The following is a 27,456-nucleotide window of genomic DNA, read 5'->3' as shown; positions in this document are numbered from 1 at the left end:
TTTGAAAGAAAATTTTGTTCTATTTTTACTACTATACTATAAATATATTTTATTGTGGATAGTTTTTTTCTGTTTCTGTGGTAAAAGGAAAAAAAATCTGTGGGAGTCAAATAATTAGTCAAGCAGAGGGCTCAACTGAACACCCACTTGAAATAATTAGGAACTGTCAACAGCACACAGAAGGCTACACAGTCCAGAGGTATTCAAGCTTATTTATTATTCTGTTTTCAATCTAAAAGAGAGCCAATGAAGTTCAATTTACACTTGAAGGAATGCTGCAGTTTTCCCTTTCCTGGAATCTTGGTGGAAAGGAGAAGGCTGGCTGGATGTTTGAACAGCACTCCCAGGCTTCAAAACAAAGTCAAGGCATTACTCTTCTGACTGCAAATACTGCTCAGGAAACAGCTCTCCTGCTCCCCCAGGAGTGGTAACTGAAGCAGGCAACCCTTCCTCAAAGAGAAAAGGTTTTGGCCTTTAATATACTGGTCAAGCCACTAAAACAAGGAAAGCTTAGAAGTTTTCTCTGCCTCTGTTTGAAAAATCAGAAATTTATTGACGTTAAGAGCGGCAGATAACCTTGCATTATCTATTACTTTGGACAATCCAGCACCTCCTGTGCTGAAATAATATATAATATAATATAATCTGCTCTCCTAGAAAGCTCTGGATTCCATCTTCTAACCTTTCTGAAAATTCACCACTGCCTTTAGTAGGTTAATATAATCATTAAATACTCTTGAGTATGCCTAGAAGCAGCTAGCAGCAATTGATTTGTATTTTTCCTTCACAAACAAATTAGGGAGTCCAGGATCTCTCACAGCAAGGACAGTACATCTTGAAAACAATCTGTCCATCTTCCTTTTGGCACACAAATCACTCAGGGTCACTGATGGCATGTTATCCAGCACTCTGTTTTTTGATATGCGGTCTTTTCCCTACTGAAATAAACCAATTCCTCCAACATGAAGGCCAGTAAATCAGTTAAAAATAATTGTTTGTGATTCTGTAATTACTTCAAATTCTTTAACTTGTAGTAGCTTATTGACCAAAGATAACTTCACAGCTAAAACAAACACTGTCAATGTCACAGCAGGAGATCTTTAACAGCTACAAGACAAGATCTTAACTCCTGTTGTTTAGCAGATAGAGTACAATTCCAGTTCATCTGCTTTTTGGACCAAAAAGTCCATTATTGTCTGTCCTTCACTGTCAAGTACTGCATGCATTATTATATTTAGGATACTTTGAAGGGAAAAAAAGTTACACAAAAAAACCAGCATCTCAACACTTCCTTTTGAAGTCAAAACCTTTGTCTAGAAGCTAAGCAAAAAATACTCTCTTGCATCCTAAAACATCTCCAATTCCCAATATTATGGGAATTTTAAAGCAGAACACAATCCAGACACAAAAATGTTAGGACCTCTCTCTTAAAAAAAACAAACATCTCTTTACTGTTGGCTATAGGTGAGAAACATCAAGCATGCAACCGAAAATCACATTCTATGTACACTGCTTAATCTGCTACACAAGTTCTTCATGAACAGCAAAGGGTCCAACTACAATTTCACATTAAAGGACACACACTGTACCTAAGCAAAGTTATCCTCTTTGAATTCTAAAGCTTAAAGAACAACCACACTGGAATTTTCAGGAGGCTTTACACCATAGTGCTTTCCACAGTAAGAAAACACCATTACCTGAACTAACATCTAAAATCTGTCAGAATGGGTCTGAATAGCTTATTTTTTAAGAACTGCAAAGTTCAAATATTTCTTAGATCAAATTTTCAGGTGCTAATGAGATAATCTAAAACACAAATCCAATTACAATTTGTCAAACACCTGTAGCAGTCTTGCATGCACACAGAAAATTGAAAACAAGGGACAGAGAGTAGTCTTTGGAAGAAGACTGGTAAGCAAGAGGACTACACTGCTAAATGTGTGAAATAGCAGAATACCCACCATGTACATCAGGATGTCTCTAATCATCACCATTGCTGTTTGATGATCATTCCATGCTTGGTTTAGTGTTTGTAGAAAGTTGTTATTCAAGGAGTTTAACACATCTTCTCGCACCTGAAGTGAAAAAAATAAAAGATATTTCGCCATAAACTCAAGTCAGTTTCTCCTGCAGCATTTAAAGCCTGAACTTAGCTTCAGCACAAGAATTCTCGCTCTTCCACGGACCTGAATTTTACAGGTTGTTACTTTTCCTGGGTGCTGACTATCCCTACCTCGAATTTCCCTTCTGTGGAAAAATAAGTAAGAAAAATTATGCTAGAAACAAGAGAAACAAAATAAACATGGGTTTTAAATTTCAAAGGAATTCCTGAAGTTTCAAATGTTAAAAATAGTCTTTGACGACTCCTCATTGCTTTTATTTCCTGTGCTATAATGTTTCAATTGCTGGTAATTTTACTATCACAAGTCATTTCAGAACATTGGGTAGCAGCAGTAAATGCTACAAACAGGAACAAGTACAGGTGGAAAATTGGCCATGATGACATTTAGAGAGACAAGCTGAGATACCATAAAGATACAAACAACAGTTCTGAAAGGAAGCAATTGCTTGGTAAAGATCAGACTCCTACATTAATATCAACAATAAGACTTCATAGAAAAAAAGAAAGTCATCTTCTTTTTTTATAAATGTATTTGCAATTTGCAAGTTTATCTGTCTCATCAACTTCAGGTTTTATGCCTCTTTGCCACTACCCTCCCTACTAATAAAAAAGCCCATCCAGTTTCATATTTTGATTTTTTCTAGTAGGCATATACAGCAGTGCTCAAACTTGAAACTAAAGTCAAAGAGAAACTTGTGGGAATATAAAAAAAAAACTGTTCCAGAGTTAAAATGTGGGAATTGACTTTTTACATCAACATGCAAAACATATTCTGCCCTCTGTTGTAACCAAACAGGATGTTCACATTCATTGATTTGGACTGATACCTGGCTGATAGTGTAAATTTCTGTACAGAGACTCAAACAGGAAAACAAAACACACAAGCCAGGCAGCCACAAGCTGCAGCAACATCTCATGCACTCACCTGACAGGCTGCACTCTGCCATTCCAGTTTATGAAGTTATTAGGCCAAACCAGGGTAACAGAATCCTGTCTGCCACACTACTGTACACACTCACTAACTCAGATGAGCAAACCAGAGACACAGTATGGAACACCATCCAACACAATGCTCTCAAGGAGGGGAGGGGTGAAGGAGAAAAGGAGAGGAATGAAGGAGCAGGTAGAGGAAGAAGAGAGGGAAGAAGGAGGAGAAAGAGGAGAGGGAGGAAGGAAGAGGGGAAAGACGAAGGAAGGGAAACTTATCCCAATAATTTTCACCTTGTTACTGCATCTAGGCAATATAGGTATGCATAGGTTGTTCAAAGCTTTCTTACATCTTCAAACACCTGCTCTGCACACCTGAGCAAGGCCTCTCCTCCTTGCTTTTGGAAAACATAATATGCAGGTATGAGCACTGCTTAGCTGCATCATTCTTTCTGATCATGATCATCATTTACCCTTTGGTCTCCCAAATGTGTGCTCTGTTGTCACCCAGTCCAGGTAGTTTTTTAGCCAACACGCTAAAAACTTCAGCAGACATACTTGTGAAGAATATGCAGAATCTCCCAGAACAAGAGAAACAAACATGACATGGTTGCTTTCACTTCTTTGGTGAGTATGGAAAAGCTTTATAAACATTATTTGGTAGTCCATTCATCCACACTGATAAAACTTACCAAAGCCTGATTAGATTATAAGCACAAATAATCAAGGGTAGTTACTGATCAATTTTATGACACCCTGTACTTTGACAACACAGAGGCAGTGTGCCCTTGTAACTGCACACATCCCACATCCCTCACACTAACCCTGCCAGTGCCAAGTCACACACAAGGGGGTGGACACCTGCCACCAGGTAGCAGTGACAACTTGCTTCCAAGCAGACACTGGCACATTCTGCAGTAGTGGCACCTCTGCTCCACATGGTGTGCCACGTGGATTTCTGGAAATGGGCCTGAAACTCAGAAATGGGTGCTGTACAACAGAGCTACCTTCAGAGTTTCCCTGTGAAGCTCCTCAATGACATTCTTCTAGGTTTATTTAAAACTGCAGAAGAGGTTTAGAAAGCCATTCTTTCAGCTGCTGCAAAAGCCAACCAAACTACTGCCAAGAAAATTATCATTTATAGCAACTTTACAGTTGACAAGTGTTCAACACATTCTTTGTATGGGCCATTAATTCAGCAAAACAACAGTGAAACTGCTATAATGCACAAAACATCTTAGCCATGCAAAGGTGCAGAGTCACACCACTTTGGTAGAATAAATGATCTCAAGTAAAAAAATGTGCATACTCACACTCTTTGAACAAAGAGGACACACAGCTGCTGCTCTGCCACAGGCTTAGAAAATTTCAAATCTCAAACATTTTTATCAGCAGAATGTTACTTTAAATTAGCTGAGCTTGTGGTGATTTCTGTGACAGTGTTTGCAGTTATGAAGTAAACAGCAGGGAAAGCCAGCTTAAGTGGGACTGTCATATACAGAGGGACTTGAAAATAAATTAGCAACTTTGTAATACATGTAAGGCCTTCTGATAGTTACAAGGATGAGGTTTTGTGTATAACTTCAGGCCCAACTGTATTTTCTACTGGATACAGGTCTTCAGGAAATACAGAAACCTTCCCCCAATAACAGTAGTTTGTTGGCATAAGCTTTCAATACCTTTAAATAACTCTTGATTAAGTGTACATAAAGAAGACTTATGGCCTACTATTTCTATCTTACAGTGCCTGGCCTGATGCAGCAGCACAAATAGTCCAATTATGTAATTTCCACTACTGTAAAGACAGCCAGAACAACCTGAGGGGAGGAGCAGTACAGAACAGCACTTTCTGAACCAAGGCCTCAAGCTCTCAGAACTTTTATTATAGAGTTTCTTTTAGAAAAATCCAAGTAGTCTACAAGATAGTATTCTAACATCTTAGGAGTCCCAAGCAGGTTAATGGACTGACTTCCAGAAATGTCTGTTCACCCCTGCAGCTGCTATCCTACTGCTAAAAGGAAAGAACAAACACTGCAGAATACTGGGGATTCTCAACAGTCATGTACTTTCAAGCAATTCCCTCATATCCTTTTGCCCTCCACATAATAGCAGACTTGCTCAAGATCATCTGAAAACATCATTAAGAAAATATAAAGGCAGATACCACTCATACATTGCCAGTCAGGCTCACTCTAATGCTCAGTAGGTAATTTGCCTCCTACACAACTTCTCGTGTCATTCCTCCCTATTTCATTGATATTATGGAAACAATTTCAAACTCCCTGATGGAGATGACTCTTATCTCTCCCTTTTCTATGCAACACTAAGATAGCAAATTTTAAAGCTTACAAAGGACCCCAGACATAACTTTCTAAGCCCCAGAGTAGACATACTTCTTTCAGCCTATACCTGGACCAGTACCCCACTCCTGCACTGAGGCAGCTCTGTGCCCCCCTGAGCAAAGGTGCTCTCAGTGCCTGTACTGTTCCTCTGACACAGCAGGTACTGGACAGACCCTGAGGGGCACCACTTGTCACTGATGGCCATCAGGACTCAGAGCCATGGACCACATCCAATGGGTGTGACCACCCAACCAATTTCATATCCATTGAACTCCACTCATTGAATCCATCTCTTCCCAATTTAGACACAAGAAGGTTATGGGGGACCTTGTCAAAATCTCTACAGACATCCAGAGAAATGACATCTGTAGCTCTTCCCTTGTTCACTGATGTGGTCACTCCTTCACAGAAGGCCACTGGATTGGCCAGGCAGGACTCACCCTTGGTGAAACTGTGCTGGCTGTCCCAAATCACCTCCCTGTCATCCATGTACCTCAGCATAGATCCTAGGAGGATGTACTCCACAATACTCCCAGACACAGAGGTGAGGCTGACAGGTTGGAGCTGCCAGGGTGCTCCTTTCTACACTTCTGAAGGATGGGTACAAAAAAATTCCCCTTTCCCAGTCAGGTGAGGTTAAACAAATTTTTTTAAATCTGTCTTACAAGTACTAATGTCATTATAGAACTGATTCTATTCTTGATAAACAATGTACTATTTTTTCCATGCTTCCATCTATATATGCCTCAACATAATGTGTCTAAGCAAACATTCAAAAGAGACAAGCAGTAGCTTTTAGCCCCTATCAGTTTTTGTTATTTTTCTGAAATTTTTGGCATAAGTCACATTTTTTTAGTCTTTTCCTTGGACTATTTTACAGGCTGGCATAATCAGAATAATTTAGCCTTTAACTACTAAAACTCAGTTAACCTTTTTATTTGAAAAAGCTTTGGTCATCATTTATCACCCACACACATGGATATAATTTGATTAATCACATTAATGATCAGAATATTTGGTCATTGGAGAAGATTTTATTTAAAGGACCAGATACAGGAATATTAAGTGTCAGAAAGGCATTTTCTGCACTGCTATCTGTGCAGCCCTCTCAGCCTCTGCACTGAAATTACAAACTCAGAACTTTCTGCTCTTTTGTCAGCCTGCCACAATCAGCACTTCAGAATAATTAATTCTGCAAATGCATAGATTTAATATGCAAAATAGCTAGGAACTAAGATAAGTGGCAAAATACCTAGGAACAAAGATAAAAAGACACCCATCAAATTAAACCAGGATAAACTAAAGCCTAGGAATAATAAAAGTTTAGTGTCACGATTATTAAGTGCATAGACATATGCAAGAACAAGGCAAAAAAAAAGCCTCAGCCATTTGCCACATTTTATATGAATAGTACAGATTATGAATGCACAGATAATGAAACCAGAAGTTTTTGAGAGTCACAGATGTGCTACAATTATAGAAAAGAACTGCAAATTATTTAACCACTTCAGAGAGGATGTCTCCTCTGGTGCACACAGTAAAAAAGCCCCACATTCAAAGCAGTTTTAGACTACACTTATCTGGATCACACCTTTGAAAACTAGGATTTTAGAAAAGAAATAACACATTTCTCTGCCACAGCAGTAACTCCACTTGGAACACACAAAATAAGTCCCCAAGCATCCTGCATTATTTAGCCATAAATCTCCCATCTATTCTCTGTAATTCAGCCAGAAGTAATCATCCAAGACACATGATGGTCTCTGACTTTCCTTTTCATATCTTGTAAACACAGGATAAAAATCTGATACTCCATCTGAAGCATGGCCAGAATATGGGATCAAGGCAGGCAAGTACCTCTCTGCTATGGATGTTACCATGAGGATGTTACCATGGCATCTCCCACAGCCTTAGAATCCTATTGCCATGAAATATTATCTGGAGTCCTAAAAAGTGACTTCCAACGTTTTCCCACTTACACATTTATTAATCAATTCTAAACTTCTCTCAAAGACTAAAGAAGTGGCTCCATGGTTTAACACAAGACCTGAAGATTCCTTTTCTCAGATGACAGATGTTCAGAAAGCTTCTGCATGTCATTTTGACTGACCTACATGGTTTTGCAAAGGCTGACATGGCAGAATGTGAGCTACTCAGGAGTTTTGCTATTGCTGAGTTGTTGTTTCCACCTCTTTAAAGAGCATAATCCCAGCACAACTGTCTCATTAACCTGGGAATTAGTTCATTTGCCTACAGAAAACAAGTTCTTACATTGGTATTTATTTGTTCCACAGATTAAAAAACCGAGTGGCAAACAAGACAAAATGTGGCCTAAGAAAGTCACAAAATGCCACCAAAAATGACACAAACCATTAAAAAAAATTATCAGCTCTTGACAGTTATTCTTCAAAAAATAGTTGTTGTTTCCTGTTACACTCTTTCAAATGCTTCCTATGGTCTGCCTTCCATCAGTAATTTACCAGAAACAGTCCCAGGAACATGAAATCCTCTGATTTCATCTGATGTTAGCTCTATGCTACCATTTTTGAGAGAAGCTACACAACTGCAATACAAGGGAACATAATAAAGTTAGATTTTCTGTCATTTAAATAACTACTCAGAATTCTTTCACATAAGACACTTCTATTTTAATACACAAATGGACAAACCTTATTTATTAGATGCTCAGTGACCACTTCTCTTAGTCCAGTGTAGAGTTTTTCACCATGTTTATGCAACACCATTGTATAAGCATTTCTATACAGCTCCTCAAAACTGAGACCACTATTGTTCTTACGCTGAATCTCCTGGATTGCATTTTTCAGAAGATCCCAAATGCTGTTCACATATTTCTCATCCATAGTCATCTGTAAAAATAAAACATTACGTTATTGTTTTGAACAAAAAAAAGAATATAGATAATATGAGGTAATTGCTCTGCCCCATCTTGTTGATTCCATTATCATAAGATTTCTCAAACTGCATCAAAAGAAAACCAGTATTTATGAGACTAGTACAGATTCAAGAAATATTTATGAAAACTGTAATTTGCAAAAGTTTAATGCTTTTTTTGTTTCAGAATGCAAATGCCCAGAATCCAATCCCAGAGCCTTTGGGGGTGGAAAGGCAGGTAATTGTGGATAAAAGGAAAGGCAGGTAATTGTGGATAAAAGTCTCTTCCCCACTCTTCTTCCACAGGTTAACAGTGATAGATGGTTAACTCCCATTCCATATTAACACATTGTTTGACACCTCATAAATTGTACTGCAATACTGATCTGCCTCACCAGACCTGTACAACAAAAGATAATAATGTCTGACACAGATTTAGGAAACTTGGTCATCTGCTTGAGCTAACTAGGGACTAACAGCTAAAGAATTACATACCTACAACACTGTACCTACAATTTAAATAATTATAGGTACCACTGAAAACCCACAAATGCCCAACATAAACCCCTGCATTGAAGATATTCCCTCTGCACAAATACAATTAAATACTTTTCTAAATGACATGTACCAAGCACTAAGCATCTGCTTGATCTGTTATTCAGATGCTGTAAACATCAGCAAATACACAGAAAGAAAGAAAAAAAAAAGATTCAGAGAAGGAGAAAAACTCTTAATAGTCTAAATACTTCTACCTAGTACCTAGTGTGAATCATTTCACACTTGTGCTTTACCAATGCAAAGGTGCTTCAATATATGATGCTTCACAGATAAAGCAGTATCTGGGATTGCAAGTCAGCATAGCAAAAAATATCAGATGCCAGTGCTGCTTAAAATCTGTGATTCAGCCAAGTTTTATCACCCAAACGGGAAAAAAAACCCCAAACACTTTTAAACTGAACCAATTTTATGTAAAGTTAAGCTTGGTTTAGTTTATACAAAATCAGGAACAGATTTAGCATTTTATAACTACAGAAAAGGGCTGAAGAGAGAAGGGAAAAAAGCTGCTATTCCCAGAACTACTATGGGAAGTGAAAATATCCCAGAGTCTATCAAAACTGTCAAAGTAGTCTTGAAAATAGGAACTGAAAGTATTAAAAGAGTAAAGAATAATGGTAGGACAGTATAGAGAAAAATCACAACCAGCACTAATCCACCTCTCCTCCTCCTTCCAACAAAACCCACTAAGTGAATAAAGGAAAGACACGAAGACTAGATTTGACTGCATTTGTAATCAAAATGCAATTATTTAGCAGAATCTTTTTACTCCAAGTATATTTTTACATGTATTTTCAAAATAGCATATCAAGTTTCCTAGGCATGATAAATAACAACACAGGTCACAATAAAGAGAAGCCATGCACTGCCTTGGGAGGGAATGGGCTGCTCAATAAAATGAAAACAAGACATGCAATCTTCTATCCTGTGCATCTTTTGGAGTTTTGGTTAAATACAAGGATTTTTATGATAAAAATAATCCTGTAGTCACTTTTTCCACTCCTCTGATACCAGATCCACTTGACTACTACATTTCATGTACCCAAAACTTAAGATGTACCATTATATATCTAAAAGCAAAAACAAGATAAAATCACAAACACGTTGAAAAATTTGTAGCTCCCTATCTCCTAAATGCAAAGCCTCAAAGTAACAGAGGAATGGTGGATGGAATGTCACAGGTCCCTCCACACTTCCTTTTTCTGCTATGTACAGCACTCAAAGGTCAGTAGTTTTGTTTTTAATTTGCATTTGCTACATTGGTGCTCCTTCAGGGAAGTTATTTTCTACAGCCTTCCTGAAGCAGCAATTCCACAAGTACTGATAATGAAGGCAACTATTTAGATTTGCAGACAGCAATCCAAGTAAAAGCTTTTCAGCTTTCCTTTCACAAACCCAAAGTTTTGTTTTCAAACAAAGGAGAGGCTCCCCCTGCTAATTAAAAAACTCTCAGCCAACACAACCCTTTTATCTTAACTGCAATTTAATTGCACTTGTATTCTGAGCAGAGGTATGATCTGTATAAACCAGGCAAATCACTGGGCACCAGTGTGCAGAAGTATTACAGGGCTCCTGTCTCTGGGTTGGTCACAGGGAACATCTCAGTACATGACATTCAGAGATAAAGCAGCACATCCGGGAATTCAGATCCCTTCAGCAAAAAGCTAAAAGCAAACTGTTAATTCTTGTACTTTTAATCCAAATGCTATAAAATAGAAAGAATAATTGCAAAGAATTATTTGCTCCAAAGTCCCTGAATACAAACAAGAACACAGAGCTTTTTGCCACTTAATAACTGACACACCACGAGCTATTCTGACAGCGCAAGAAAGGTCAATAGAAGGTAATTTTAAGGAGTACACATCTCCACGAGGTAAATATTTGAAAAAGTACTATAAAATTATCTTACTACCTTTTAGGATTAAGCATTAAAAACTCTGCTTTTCAATGCAGCTTCTTATTCTGTTTCTGACTCAGATTAACACCAGTGAGGTTTTATGGGAACAGGTTTGCTCAAGTTCTAGAATATCACATTAGAAGAGCACTGTCTTCCAAAAAGATCTAGCACAGCTAACTTGTTTGCAGCAGTGTTTTCTAACAAAGCAAAGACTCCTAATACTTTAAATAATCCCATTCTATTTGGCAGTAAGTCACTGCAGTGAAGTTTGAGCAAATATGTATTATTTCCTCCCTGCTGCTGAAAAGTTGTTCAGCACTTGAGCAGAAGAGATCTTCCTGTATTCTCAAGGGTATGTAAGAATTGCAATGACTAAATCTATTCTTGGATTATTTAACTCACAGGTTCATGTCTTTTCATCCCATTTCTCAAGTCAGGCGTGTATGCAGATTTAAAACCCAAACAAATAATCAGTAAGTTGTTGATGCTACTAGAATTCTTCAGAATTCTCTACAAAAGCATCTCTGACAACACAACTGCAATCCTAATCCCCCAGTCTGACCCACCAATGAAGATTTATGCAACTCTCAAGACCCCTAGCAACAAAGTCTGTAAGAGATCTTCTTCCACAAACCCAGGATCAGAGCCAAGATGCTTTTCCCAGATTTCTTCTAATGGTTATATTTTAGAGCTAAAATCCACAGTTAGAATGCAGTTGCCTTGCTTGTGTCTTTGTATTCTCGCAGATTTAAGCAGAACGCAGATTGCTGCTTCTGCTGGTCTTTGAAAAAAACCACACAGGTTTGGAAAGGCTTTCAGAAGCAAAATCCCAGTGATTTCAGTAGTGTCTACACCCAGATTCACCAAGATAGCAAGAAGGCAGTGTCCAAGCAGAGGAAACGTGTTAATGCACTCACGCTTATCTGAACATTACCTTTCTTGGGGAATGGGAAAGCGACCAAGGCTGTCATTGGCAGCAGAGAGAGCTGTTTATAAGAAGCCGCTGGCTGGAAACCTTCCACACACTGCTGCCCAAATGCTAACGATTCAAAGATGCAACTCGAGCACAAACATCTGAACTCCGAGTGTAACACAAGTACATCTTGAGGAAATTAGACTGAAATGTCAGTGTACATGAAAGTACAGTCATTTCACAAAAAAGAAACTACAAAGGACTCGAAAGATCCTTTATTCCACAGTGTGGGATCAGATACACTCAAGCCCTTTCCTTTAACAATGTCTGTCTACCCTATTAAAATCATCAAGTCAAATAAATAAATCACTGTCAGCAATCTATTGCCCTTATCACCTGTAAAGCAGGTAAAGCTGGCAACAATCCTGAAGGCCTCTCCCTCCAGAAGCTTACAGGCACCACCTGTTCCAAGTAACCTACCACAGCATTCAATGAGAATGAGCAAACAGCTCGATTCTTGTTATTTTCTGATCAACATGTAACTTCATACAAAATGTTATCAGCCCCTTCTAGTCATGTAGCTCAAAGAGAAGTGCAACATCCCATCCCTAGGGGGAAGGAACAACCCCCAGGCATTAATGCCTGCTGGGGCAAATGGCTGGAAAGCACATTTGGCAGGAAAGAACCCAAGGCTCTCGGTGGACATCAAGCTGATGACAAACCAATGGGCCCTTGAGGCAAGGAAGATTAATGGTATCCTAGGCTGCATATGGAAGAGTTGCCAGCAGGCCAAGGGCTTTATCAGCACTGGAAAGCCACATGTAGAGCACTGTGCCCAGTTCTGGGTTCCCCAGTACAAGAGAGACACAAACACACTGGAGACAGTCCAGTGAAGGGCCAGTAACAACCCTCTGGAGCACCTCATAGGAAGGACAGAGTCAGCCTCTAGAGCCAGCCTAGAGAAACCCTGCAGGGATCAAATCAGAATGTGTAAAATCCAAAGGGAGGGTGTACTGAAGGGGGAACCACCTCTGCAGTGATGCAGGTGACAAGAGCAGATACAGCAGGAACAAACACAGGAGATTCCTCATGATCGTCACAAAAACTTTTTGTTGTGTGGGTGACCAAGTGCTGGCACAAGTTGCCCAGAGAGGCTGCACAGTTCTCCATCCTTAGGGACATTCAGAAGCCATCTGGACACAGTCCTGAGGGACCAGCTCCAGGTGACCCTGCCTGAGCAGGAGCAGTGGGGCAGGACAGGATGACTTCCCAAAGTGCCTTCCAGCCTGAACCACTGGGTGATCTGGTGACACACATCACAGCTGGAGGCTGAGGAAGCTGGAAAACCAGGGCTCCCTGGAAATGTGACCTTTTCAAACTGTCTGCACCAGCCTTCCAATGGAAATGCACTGTATGGTAACAAAGGTGTGCAACAAAATACTTGAGGTCACCAGTGGAACCTGGTGTTTGCTCCCTAGCTTCTACCAACTACAGTCAAAAAAACCCACTAAAGCTCCCAGATCCAGGAACACCCAACATATCTGTTGCTGGAAATCCAGATTACTTTGCAAAGAAATAAATGTTTTGGGGTCTAATTTCCATTCTATTTACTTTAACTTCTACAGCAGTTTCCTCTGAACACAACTTCACATTCATCATTTTTTAACTCGTCATCATCTTGCCCTTAACACTACACAGCTCACTCCTCTTACATAACCATGCTTGAAATGCTGTGAATTGCAAGGAAAAATTACAGAAGTAAACTGCTAGTAGCCTGCTGACATCTTGATAGTTTATACCAGCTTTAAGTAGCTATTTAGTCTTCTTAACAAGAGGGGGTTAAGAAAGAAGCAAGGAAGAGGTAAGCAGATGTCCTACAGTGCCAGCAGGAGGATCCCCAGAAGTCCACTAGTAGCAACAGGAGACACACAAACCAGTACTCTCAAGATTAGTGACCAGACACAGCTTCTTATCCTTCATGCAGAAGAAACTTCTAGACAAGTTCTACAAAGTTCACACAAAGATCTCAGACCAAACTTGTTACATCTCAGGAGTTTTAATAGACTGTCAACACATTTGCAGGACGTTTTTACTCAAAAATGTTACAAACACTACAACGCAGTTTTTCTACAGCACAGCTGGAGAGTGTTTACCACAATTCTACACATTACCAGGTGAAACACGTCAGTCTGGAAGTGATTACTGCAGAACAAGGCTTCTCAAAGCTTTCAAAAAAAGCAACCATCTGCCTCATTCCTTCCCATGACATCCTTCACATGTCTAACACCACAGAGCACTGGGACAAGAACCAAGTGGAATTACAGAATACAGGTGTTTATGCTCTCTACCTTGAAGGGAGTGGGTACCAACAATTAAAGTTACTTACCAGTGCTGGGAGTAACATTTGCACCTAATAATTGCCACCTATCCTCACTCCCCCATTTCCTATCCCTCGCAGAAAAAATGAAAAAGGTCCAGCTGCTGTCATCTAAAACTGCCACCACAGGGGCACAGTCCTTGAGGACAAGGAGACTGTCACCAGCACTGTTCCCTTCCACTGCAAGGCATGACATTCATCAAGATGGTATTAAATAGTCTGTCACACAGTAACTCAGTACCCTGAGCCTGTATCCTTCATTCTGGATGAAGTTTGGCTGAGGTTATCCAGAAAAGGGCAAGAGCAGCACATTTCCTGCCTCAGAACCTAATCACTATTTGAATTTTTATAAACCCTTTGAATATTGTTAATTTAAAGGACAAGAATTTCCAATGACAGAGATACATTGTCTAGCATTTGCTCCAAGAGTATCTCTGAAAAATGGCATATTAAGATATGGAACTACTTTTTTTTTCAACTACAGAGCAGATAAAATGTACTCCTATTAATGTCAAATGGAGAGTTCAATGTCCACACTTTTCTGAGTTCTTAAGTTTTCCTCACCATGTAACATCTGGAAGAGGATGCATGGGCTACACACTCTCCCACAAATAAAAACAACTGATCTCTGAACAACCAAAACCACCACAAAGCTCCACAAAGTTCCCCAACTGTGTTACCTGAACAGGTAGGCTGTGACACACCAAAAGCACGACTGAAGGCTAAGAGAAGGAGCATGAAGAAAGTTAGGGGCACCCTGTCCCCCTGCTCTTGTCCTGCATCTGGGCTATTCATCTCAGGCCATCTGTCAAGAGTCACAGGGAAGTCCTAGAAATGCTCTACCAAAACTGTCCTAATAAGTAGGACACCTTTTGCTCCTAGGTGACCTTTAGCAACAATCAAAGATGACAATCCAGTATTATCCACATCTCCTAAGGAGTGTCAGGAAATGCCTATTACAGTATTACACTCCCTCAGAGGGTGTGTGTGGTGGGGGGAACCAATGCCTATAACATGCTTATGACATCTGCCAGTTGTCATTTACAAGATTAAACACTGACACAAATTTTAATATCTGTGTTTTGTTCTTCACTCTTCCCTTGATATTCAAGCATTGCCCTTGTTTGGGTGGGCAAACCCTACACTAAAGTTCCCCAGATTGCTCCTGCAAGGAATGTTCCCAGCCTGCACTGTGCTCCATTCCAGGCTCAGCAGATCAGTAACCAGTGCTGAGAGAAATCTTCTGAAGGCCAAGGGAAGAATCAACTCTGGTCTCATCCTCAGAAAGGCTCGAGCCCCTGCAGGCAGGGCTCCATGACAACACTCATTTAGTGACAGAAATGCAGGAATTGCAATGTCCACCTCTCCTTCCCAGGCTTTGCTCAGCAGAAGCAAGCAGAACATGCAATGAAATCAGAGAGGAGTCCTCCTTCTTGACTGAAACATCCAAGAGCTGCAGTGTTTAGATGAAACTCCTTCCCCTCTCCACTTGGCTGGACTGGGTTCTGCAGCACTGAAAAGCTGCTCTGCCAGCACAGAGCAGTTGGGTTAAGCAGCCTCAAAAGTGATGGCTCCTTAAAGCAGGAGTCACTCCTGCACCAGGACTGACACATCTGGTTCACTCCAAGGCACTGTCTCAGAGCATGCTGCTCTCCTCACAACACAAGGGCTGCTCTGGGGTAGCAGCTTGAAGAGGAAGGCTTGCCTGGCTGCTTTTGAGCTTTACAGCAAAATGCAATATGCTCCAAGAACTTACTTTTCTAGTAAGTCCCAGGAAAAAGGATTCATTTCTTCTCTCAAAATGTAACACTTGCCTGCACTATAGCTAGGCCTGACAGGAGTTTCACTACACAACAGCAAAATTTAACAGCCTACATGAAAAGTTTCAAACAAGTCTTTGTTAGAACATGTAATACTGCAGCAACAGTTTTGACATGTTTAGGCATCTGAACAAAATTAAGGATCAGATACTCATTTATCTGTCATATTTCAGGAACCAACTCAGAAGGATGAGACTAATCTTGAACTACCAACATACCTCTCTTACTCTAGATTTCAACTTCAATTTAGTACAATTTCTTTGTTTTTCCCAAACGCCCTTCCTCATCTTTAGTCTTGCAAATCTATGGAACGTAAAATGCTGAAGAGGAGAAAATTGAGAAAAAAAACTGCCAAACACCTGCTTCATCTGAACTGAGACTATGAACTGTGTAATTGTGAGCAGCCATCATTTACCAGATAAACACAAGGCAAAAGATAATCATAAAGTTTGTTTCATTTCTTTAAAAAATGCAAGAAACAGAGACATTCTGAAGAGGCAAACAAACTGAAACATGAAGTTACACAGCGGTGATTCTGTGAACAAAGACAACTTTCTTCTTACAGACCTTTGCACACTTTCCCAACACTATCTCATACTAATGGGCAACTACAAACTGTTATACTCCTCAAAAATCAACTTATGGTTCACTTTGCAATTTATGATGCTCAACTTACAAAAGGCTCCTTCAGTCACTCTATTATTACAGATAAAAAAGAACTCTTATTAATACAGACAAAGGCAAGAACACTGCTTGTCTGAGTGGGCCAATGAAAAATGAATGCAGTCTCATTTTTCATCCATTTATTGGTGCTTATATATGGATGTACACAGACCAGTCCTCAAGGCTCTCTCTAAAATCTCTATCAGCAGGTTAAGTAACAAGAGGGGATAAGTTGGGAGCACCTGCATCTGTGATCATTTATACCAACTTAACTCTGTCTCTTCCTCACTCATCTGCCTTGCTACTTATTTCCCACAAGACTCAAATTGCTTGATAAAAGCATATGCTTTATTCAGCATGGATTAATGGATGTTGTCCTCCAAAAGGGCTGAATACAGAGGAAGAACAAAGAAAACACACCAAAATAAACACACTTATTTTCAACCTGAACTTTCTAAGGTGCTACTATTTACACTCAAGACTTTATTCTACAGTTGCATGTTTTGCCCAAAGAAGACACCAGAAAAATATTAATTAAAATACAGAAATCCAAGTTTATAAATAACATCATTTTTCCCCCAGCATGTGCAGACAAATCTAAATGCCTTTCAAATATCAAAAGGCATTTGCCATGAATGAGTAAATCTCTCCTGGAATGATGCAAGTTTCTGCCCACCTGACATTACATTATGAAACTTCTTTAAAAAGTTGTGTTTAAAAAAACCAATTAATTGGTTTTGTTCAAGCTTCTAGAAGAACTGAACTGCTAAGAAGCTAAATCTAGGAAGTTCCAGCTCAAAAGATAGTTGTCACTGATACAGAATGGAAGTGCTTAAACAGCCAAAAGTGACATTATTAACCAAGGCTCTTTTCAAAAACATTCAGTGACATTTCTACAGTACCTGAAAACAGAGGAGGATTATAAAACACCTGCAATGAAAGTATTGATTTCCCAAGAGCACTTCAAACTAACAAGGGTAAAGAAGAGCTGTCTATACTGCTGTATATACACTCTCCATGTACACTCTATACTGCTATACACTGTCTACACTCTTCTGTGCAAACTCAGAGCTGAAGTCCATATCTAAGCCACAGTTCACTAAAGTCTGATCTTTCCCTTTTAGCTTTGGAAATTAACAGAAGCATTTTCAGACCTGAAGTAAGTTGTGGACTAGTTTTAGTAGATGTACTGTCACTTATGGTGCAGATAACACATGGGGGAAAAAAAGAGTGCATCGTGTCAGGATTGCTTAACTCAAGAAAAATCCTTTCTGAATGAAACAGAGGAAGAAATACAAGGATTTGACACCAAAGATCTACTTCCTGTGTCTTACCCAACAGAATATTTTTTATTGTCAGTATTTTGAAAACTAATGAGAAGTTTAGAGTCCTCCTGACTCACTTCAGAAGTAGTAATCCTAAAACAACTTTCCTCAAACTAAAACTATGGAAAAAAATGTAAAAGGCTTGTGTAACATGTTCCTGAAAGAAATACAATAGCTTTGTTTCTATGTTAAACAAAGTTGGTGTTAAAAGAAAATATTTGAACCTAATTAGAACAGCAGAATACTGAACAAAGAAAACCTGGATTTCTGGCAGTGAATCATCCCTCTCACTTTTCAGCAGGATCCTGGAGGTCTGTAAGTGTGGGGAGGGACAGGTACAGCTCAGCTGTGTCTGTGTCTGTCTAACAGGCTCTTGGCAAAGGTGAAATGACAAGACTGCAAACAGTGGCACAAAATGTATCAATTACTGGGAATGCCTTTTCCCATATACAAACAGGGCCAAATCCTAAAAATTTCATTCAAGCCATTTAGCATCCTAGTGCAATAAAAGCTTGTAAGAGCCAAGGACAAGCTCTTCAAAACCTGAGGACTGTGAGCAAACTACACAAATTACACTCACCTGCAATTTCCCCAAAGCTGTTACTCGGGATAAGGGGCCATGTGCAGGCTCTTACACTGCAGGAGAAGGAAGGTGGCTCCTTCCTCTCCCACTGGAGCTACTTCCAATTTACCACAGACTTGAAAGCAGAAAGGGAAGGTTTGCTTACATATAACCTAAGATGTACTAGCAAACACTGAAGATAGCTGGAAATCTCAATTTTTAGTGGGACTTAGGTCCCTGACTCTCTTCATTTCCTTTTACAACAGTGGGAGCTCAGAACTGCAGGTGAGGAGCAGCAGGTTGTCCTGAGAGTGCAACACCTGACAGCAGGTCACTGTCACCAGAAGCAGCAGCACTATACCCCAGACTGCTCAGATCATTTCTAACTCTAAATTAACAGAAATATTGTTTTTAACCTAGTCAGACTAAAACTTTGATTCAATATGTGATCATATGTCCATTTAATTTTAAGACCATCACCTAACAAACATTAAAAAGAAGAAATAAAAAAAATCTTAATAAGGGATTAAATTAATAGGTTTTTTGGCAAATCTTTTGTATTGGTGACTTCTATAATATTAACATTATAATAACCTTAAAAAATGACAGATGCTGCATGCCTCAATCCCAGTTAAGAAGTGCCAAAGGAAAGAGCAATGCTGTTCTGCCCATCCATACCTCCTGTGGAAGGCACTGAGTCTCCTCAGGGCTATCATCTCTCCAAGTGAAAAAATCTATTAGTTCATTAACTTTCCAGCTTTGATGACCTGAATTCAGAGAGCTTTCCTGAACCACAAATAGCCCATTCCTCACCTACTCAACATTGAAGGCAAATCCCACAGGAATTGTTTCTGGCTTTTTTCAATTAACCTACAAGTAGCTCAGTATTTTACAATTGTCCAAAAATCAACACTGTGTAAAGAGGAAATCTGTGAAATACACAGCAGCTTATACAGATTGCAGACACATTTCCTGTGGTCATTCCAAAACAAGGAACACAATGAATGAAGAGGGGGATGAAGGAAGAAAGGGAGATGGTGGGGCTGAAGGGCTTTGAGGGTTTGATGAAAACTCCTCCTCCATAATAACAGCAGCAGAACAATTTGGGAACTTGCATAGGAACAGAAAGATAAAATTTTATGGTAAACAGAGGCCAACACAGGATGATTCTTTTTTCCTCCTCAGCTTCAGGTAGGAGAAGGATGACACAATTAATAAATCTCTTACAAATTTACAGCTAATCAATGCCACTGTGTCCTGACAATAACCTCTCTCAGGGGCATTTTTGTACCACATGGTGCAAACTCCATGATCAGATGCACAGATCAGCAGTGCCTGCAACACTTAAGACTAACACTGAAATTTCTGCAAAAGAAAAGAATTCACACTATACAGAAAATTAAATCTATGTATATAATATATAAAAAACAGGTCCACTCAGATGCTATCAACACTTTAAAAACAAAACTAGTGTGGAAGTAAAATATTCATTTCAAGAAAGATTTTTCACTTACAAAATGTAATAAAAAGACATGCACAGCCTATGCTCAGACCACATGCAATCTAAGACATTCGTGTTATGAATTTATTATATAAGCTTCTCCAATTTTGTATCATTCACATGTATAATTTAAGTTATTGCCTTAATTTATGTTTATTCTCATTAGCGTTAAACAAAAATTGTCTTTTCCACAAATGCACCTCATTCGTAACCATACACCAATAAAGCAAGTTATCTGCTCACATTTTGCATAGTATTATACCTTATTTAAACTACAAGCAAGACATTTTCAGCCCTCAAACACTGATTTTATACACAGCTAATTAAAGAACTGAGGCCACTCCACTGCAAACACCATCCACACATAAGTGTTTATTACAGTTTTGCCCTCCTTGCAGCACTCATGCATTAAGTGCACTTTTTACCTTTCTAAAATGTAGAAGTCAATATGGAAGATCTTTTGTTAAGCCATCTAACAGTATTTACTTATGCTGAGATGCCAGTACTTGCACTTTCAGAAAAGAAACATCAGTCATTTAAAAATTCTACTGGCTTTAACTGACCTTGGAAAAATAAAATAATCATGTGATTAAAAGTGTGCCTGGCTGTGCTGCAGTTTCTACAATGCTACTTTCCTGCTCTGTGTTTCCACAAAACCTGACTCAGAATGAAAAGCATGACCTTACTTCTCAAGAGCTGCTTTTCCACTTGTACAGCTACTAGAAATCAAAGATAAGATCCAGTGAGCATATGTACAAGGTCAAGAACCTATTACAGACTGTAACACAATCACTCTGTTTTATGAATGGACTCACTCAAACTATCTTAAGAAAAATCTGTCCCAGTCCATCACAAAATGTTTTCACCACATACAGAGACACTGACACTGCACATCAGTCGTGGTGATGGAAATTTAAAAGCATCTGCACTTGGACTACCTGCCCTACAGATCAAAGCCCAAGACCTCAGAATACTTGCTTGAAGTTCTGAAAAATGGGGTCACTTATGCTGTGTGTACCTGTCCAGAACAGACTAAAAGGAAAATTTTGAGAAATTTTACTATCTTTTACAGAAAAAAGCCTAATTTTATGTTACATACTGCTATTACAATCATTCATGTAGAATATCAAAAACTCTTCATCAGTTTTATAGTACTCTCATAGAGTTCCTTTACCTAACACTACCAGGGAAAAATAGTAATTCCTGTTTAATAATGCATTACTACACAACTTGAGTGAAGAACCCTAATGAAGCCACTTGAAAAAGCTCAGATTGAAATAGCCAGTATAAAAATCCTAACAGATCAGATTGAATTAGCCAGTACAAAAATCCTAACAGATCACTTCAGCTTTAGCCTTGCAGCCCTGTGCAAAATCAAGCAATTTCAAATACAGCAAGATTCATAAATGGCACTGCTCCTTCCTGAGCCACGCAAAGGCACTGGCTCAAAACTCTCTAACAACACAAATGGTGGTTGCTCAGAACTTAAGATCCAGTTAACAAGGAAAATCAAGAAAATTTGTAACTGAAACCTGAACATCTACAGAACTGAGGATTGCTAAAGAGATGCTAACAAAAACTAAATGATAATATGCACCATGTGTTGCAAATAAAACAACCAAATAAAAACCCACCTACAACTAACTACTCAGACTGCCCTGCAATTAGTGCTCTCACCTTCTAAAAATTCTAAATGTATTATCAGGACATTCAATTTGCTCACAGGATTTCATTAAAAAAAATAAATTGTGAAAACTGGAAGGATTTCATAAGCTTAACTGTCCAGTAAGCAAGTATTTCCATGTTTTTCCTAATTTGCACAAAGCCCCTACCTTTGAATGTTTTAGTGTTTTGGTCTGTTTTATTCCTAGTTTTTAAGCCTACCAAATTTCAGGTTCTGAATGTGAACTCATGACTGTGAATGCTACATAAGTTTAGCCAAGATGCTCTCATAAATATGTCTGAGAACACAGAGCAGTCAAGATCCACAAGGCAAACATGTAAAACATGGAGTTACCAGGTGATCTCACAGCACTTGGTATGTTCACATTATTTCATTCAGAGCAGAAAAAGGCTGCAGTAAAGCACCCCCCACTGCACTCTTTTCCCACATTCCCTGCCTCTCCCTGCTCTCCCCAACACCTCACACAGGCTCGGAGGGTTACACGCCACAGCAGATCCTCTTACATAACCTGAATGCTTCAAAATTTAACCACACTTCAGTGTTTTTTCTAGGGGCTATCTGCTCTAAGATGCTCAAGATGGACCAAATTTACACCAACTTCTGGAACTGATAGATCTTCATGTTGTAGGCTGAAGCATAAATTTAACAAAGCTCATCTCAACTTGCATCATCAATTCCCCAAGACTCAAAACAAACCACAGAAGCAGTTGGTGCTCCCTGAAAAAAAAAAAAGCCTTCTGCCTACACAAAGCCTAGAACAAGTGGCTGTTAGATGGAGGAGAAAGGAGTGTTGAAAATGAAAATATGAGTCTTAATACTTTCTCATGGAAGAGCTGGAGTTCTTTGCTTCTAAGTTTACATAACTTCATTTGATAAATAGTTGAAGGATGCCAAAGGTTGTCTGTCTTTCTGCACAAGATTGATCAAAATGAGAATTTCCTTGGGCACAAGTACTTCAAATAAAACTAGTCATAAGCTTCCATATTTTTAAAGACTTGTTCCATTCCAAGTGCACGTGTAGAATCTCTCTCTAAATGCTGGGCAGAATTCATAATGTAACTGTGTAACACCGATCCACCAAAATAGTTCTGAGAACAGGCAAAACACTACTTTGTAGCACTGCTCTAGAGAAGAAAGATATCTCTGCAGGAAAGGAAAATTATTGGAAGCATTCAAAAAAACCCCTCCAACTGTAATGATCAAACCAAATAACCTACACTGGGTCATGCTGGCTTTCAGAAAGATCTGTCCAACCAATTTATGGTGACACTGCAATGAGAGACAAATGAGCTCTTCCAAAAAAAGTTCATTCAACACAGCTTAATGCTGCTTGTTTAAAATTTGAAAATTAATTCCCCAAATGCTTTCTGAATTCCCACATTCTAATTATTTCTGTAAGAAATGTCAAATTTTTTTTTACTATGTACAACTTTTCAGTCAAAATACATTTAAGGCTACAGTTTTCCACTAGCTAACCAGTCACAGCAAAACAGCTCAAATACACTTGCAGGAAACATAATTTACACATTCTAGATCTCCCTTACAGAAATCACATCTCTCCCAAAGTTTTAAGTGCAAACATACCATTTTTGGCAGCATTTTTGACAGATGAACTAAATCATCCTAAAATCAGATTTGTTGCAAACTTGTTTGAGAGCTTTGAAAGTATTCCTGCAGCCAGCAGTAATGGGCTCACTGAGAGTTAAGGAGTGAGAGCCAATCTGAGACCCTGAGAGCACCTTTAAACCTGGAAGAAAACAACCCCCAACACTTCAAAACAGGGGCAATTCATGTTCTGTAGATGCATCAAGCCTGCATTTTCATATAATGCACGTGAAATCAGTAAACCACTGCACTCTTCCAAATAATTAAAAAAACCCCAACTTACTAACTGCAGTCAACATATTTCATGGCAATTACATGACATTTCCCATATATTGTTATTTTTAGCATCCATATTCATATCTCTTGCAGTGTGTATGAATTTGAAACACCAAAGCTTGAAGATTGCTTTAGAAAAAGGAAGCTTCTGTCTTTTGCAAGCCCTCTTGCACTGTTCCATCTCTGGCATTAACATCACCCTGAATGCTCTCTGGATAGACCTTAGGTAAATGTGGAACAGCTACATTTTATGGAGGTGTTAAAAGCACCAGAAGTGGATCCTGAAAGTAGCACACTGGAAGTCTTCTGTGGTGGTACATAAGGATAACTGCACAAGCTTAACCTCATGATTTGCTTTCCTGAATATACAACAAACTGTCTCAGAAATTTATTTCTGTTATTCTTTCTAGGTTTGGAATATGCTCAAGTCTGAAGTCTCAGAGAATGCATCCTCATCTGGACTACCTCTGACAAAAATATTATCACCATCTTTAAGTCAGCATGAACAAGAGAGTGCAAAGTTCTTTGTAGTAAGATAGTTTCTCTGTGTGTTTAACCAGTTGTTCTTTGCCTAATTTATAAACTTTCTCCTCAGTTATTTTTGATTACTCTACAACCCATTTGTGTACAGGCAAAACAGTGTACCCCATGCCACTGCCCTGAGGTAAGAAAAAGCACACCACAGCATGCACCAGGAGCTAGCAAATCTTAATGGATCCTTGGGATGACAGATAATCTGGCACCAATTACAAGAATAATAAAAAAGAAATCTAGAATGAAACTAACTCCTAAATATTAAGATCTCCAGGTGGAAGACTGGTGCTTTTCCAATGTTGTGGCCCACTTCTATCAAATTTTTCATAGGGCAGAAAAGATAAACTTTGGTAATGTTTGGCAAATGACTATTACTCAATTCCTTTAGCTATTATAAAACATAATAACAGAAGTATGAAGAACATTATAAAAACGTAAAATATTAAAAAACCCAGAACCTGCATGAAGGAAGTTATGCTAATATTGCTCCAGGAACACCACCATTCCAATGTGGCTGTTTCTGACCTCATGCAATAGTAAACAGCTGCCTCCATGCACGGAGCAAACCAATCTAAAACAGAAAGACCTCCTGAGGAAAGATGATCAATAAGAAGACAAACTGAAGCAGCCTACAAAAGCACCTCTGGAAGCACTCTTAATTGAGAGCCAAAGAGCAGAACCACCACATCTGGGACAAAGGAGCCAGGGTCCATAGCTGCTGCATGAGTACCACATTTTCTAAACACAGACTCCACTCCCCACGAAAATGCAGCCCAGTGACACAAACAATCCCACTGCAGTCTGCAGCACCAAGTCATTTCCTGGACCAAGCTGCACAACCACTCAGACATACACAAAATGTATGCTAAGATTTTTGCATCAACTGCAGCTGCTGAGTTCTGCAATTAACAAAGGGACACCCCTCCAAATCTCTCAACAAAGTACATGCTTCTCTTCTATAAACACTTGATCAACAACAGGATTGTCAACAAAATGTCTTAGGTAAAAACCAATATCTGAGGGGACACCTGGAAAGTTGCTATCAACAGATGTCCCCATACAGTTGCAAGCCTTGATGACTTGTGACTTACTGAGTTATTTTAGGAAGAAGACACTTTGTTTTTCACATTTTAACCTAGATATTCTATAGCAACTGAAAAGAAAGACTATGCTAGTAAAAACAGGTATAAAAAACTTGACAATGTTTAACTGCACGTAACAACAGGGCTCCATTAGAGTATTTCTCACCACTATAAAACAAATTTCACAAACAGAAGAGGTGAAATATACAAACTTCAGCTTATCACACTGCCAAGTCTGCCTTTGTTGTCTGACCCATAGCTACATATTCACAGTAGGAATATATGGATCTGTTTATCAAATTAAAATACTGCTATCTCAGATGCAGCTTGCTACAAGACACAAACATTGCTTTTCTCGTGGTTTATTTTTGTACAGGTTTTCCTACTGCTTGTTAGTAAAACCGTGGCCACATGGCAGGAAGTCTTCTCCTTTATTTCTATAATCCAAATTGACATTGTTGGAAAAGGCTTTTTATAGAAATAAATGAAATATGGAGATGAAAATCCTATCATCAGCTCAAATTCCTCATCTCATAGTCCACTTTTTCTTTTTCCTTATACCACTAAATGCAACTATCAGTGATTAAAAGTAGAGGAAAGAGCAAAACAGTGTAACTCAGATTGCTGTAAAGCTGGCTGCTGAGACTATAAGGAATCTTCTAATTTCATCAGCAAGAGTTTGGATGAAGCAAATATATTGATATATGCCTTGCCAGTGAAATGAGATAAACAGGTATGTCCAGTTTCTCTGTAAAGGCACAGCACATTAGTGCTACACCACTGCCTACTGGGATCAGACAGAGCATTGAAAAGTTCACACTAAACCTGAGAAGCCAACGCTAAGCCTTAAAAGCCAGAGACTCAACTAAGTATCTTCTTTTTAACACACCCCCCGCTGCACACACACACAGACGCTTCCTGGTCATCCTCGGGCAGCCCGAACCTTTCCTATTCCTCTCGTTCCCCAACGCCATTACTCGTGCTGTAGTTGCTATTCTGTTGTAAGCTTTAATTGAGCCGACTGTCAAAACACAGCAGCGTTATGGCACTGCAAATTAATAATCTGGCTCCTTCCCCTGTGCAACTCAAAGCTAAGGAACGCTCACGACTCCAGCGAACCTGCAGAAGTTACCTATGCCTACATGTTTATAGTAGCACCTTCTCCACAGCTGGCATTGTGCCACCTAAATTTTATAATCGTACGACTTAGAGCCTCTGCTACGGAGCGGAGAGATAAATTCAGCAAGAGGAAGCTCCGCAGAAGACATAAATAAATATTCCCCCCCTCACCTTCCGGGGCTAACTAATTTTGTTGATGAAGGCGCATAACCTTCGGCTCCCTCTTTGAGGCCTTTTCCTTGAAAACAAAGAAATCGGTGCCCACTGCCCCCCTCCCCAGTGCCGTCCGTGGATTTCCATAATTGATTTGTTCGATGAGGGAGGCGATAATCGCAGGGAGCAGTTCCTGCGCCTCCCACTCTCCGTGCGGCACCGCTTCCCCGAGGAGCGCCTTCCCTTCCGCCCGCTCCTCCCGGGGCCGCGCCGGGCCGGGGGCGCCCAGGCCGGCTGACAGCTCCGGCTGCCCCCGCTGCCCGCGGCCCCGCCGCACAGCGCGGCCCACGGGGCCTGCGGAGGCCGCTCGGCCCGGCCCGGGCCCGGTACTCACGGGGAAGGCGCGGATCCGCATCTTGGTGTCCTTCCGGCTGCCCGTCCCCTTGCTCAGGTTCGACATCTTCGGGGCCGGCGGCGCCTCCGGCGCGGGGCGGCAGAGCCGGGGGACGCGCGGCGGGGCGGTGCGCCCGGGAACGGGGCCGGGGGAGGCCGCTGGCGACCTTCGCTGCGAGCGCGGCCCCCGGGGGGGCGCGGAGGGCGCGGGGGCCGGGCCGACCGGGCCGGGCCGGGCGGGAGAGGCGGCGGCGCGGGCCCCTCGCTCCGCTGGCGGCGCTTCCTTCAGCCTCCGCCGCGATGGCGGACAAACATCGCTCACTGCGCAGGGCCGGGCGCCCCCCCTTCCCTTCCTTCCCTTCTCTTCCTTCCCTTGCTCTCGTTCCCTTCCTTCCCTCCCCTCCCACCGCCCGGCACACTCGGATCCGGCCGCGGCGGGGCGGGGGCGGCGGGAGGGCCGGGGGCGGGGGCGGGGGCGGAGGGGGGCCTCGCCGCTCTCGCGAGCTTTCCGCCGCTCTCGCGAGACGTCCTGTCTCCGGCGGGCGGACACGGCCGCGGCGGGCGGGGAGCGGAGGGCGGGGAAGGCGCGCGGGCGGGGAGGGCGCCGCTGATTGGCGGAAAGCGGCGCCGCGCGAGGGGGGCGGGGCCAAGGCGGGCGGGCGGCGCGTCCCCTGAGGGGCGGCAGGGCCGCGGCTGCCCGGGAGGGTTTGCAGC

General features: G+C 40.6%; 1 protein-coding gene across 1 annotated transcript in view; it reads right to left on the bottom strand.

Annotated features, from left to right (window-relative positions):
• CUL3 (cullin 3) overlaps positions 1 to 26,865 on the bottom strand; it is a 53,884-nt gene extending 27,019 nt beyond the window's left edge. Inside the window, exons 1-3 of the mRNA XM_058030756.1 lie at positions 26,744 to 26,865; positions 8,061 to 8,258; positions 1,962 to 2,075 (exon numbers count right to left, since the gene is read on the bottom strand). Of these exons, the coding sequence (XP_057886739.1) occupies positions 1,962 to 2,075; positions 8,061 to 8,258; positions 26,744 to 26,809 (378 nt within the window). The 5' untranslated portion in view covers positions 26,810 to 26,865. The remainder of the gene's footprint in view (positions 1 to 1,961; positions 2,076 to 8,060; positions 8,259 to 26,743) is intronic.
• Positions 26,866 to 27,456: the final 591 nt, after the last annotated feature.

Source organism: Melospiza georgiana, chromosome 10 (assembly GCF_028018845.1).
Source record: "Melospiza georgiana isolate bMelGeo1 chromosome 10, bMelGeo1.pri, whole genome shotgun sequence".
In the NCBI taxonomy this organism is placed as follows: Eukaryota; Metazoa; Chordata; class Aves; order Passeriformes; family Passerellidae; genus Melospiza; species Melospiza georgiana.
This window is presented reverse-complemented; position numbering and strand designations above follow the sequence as displayed.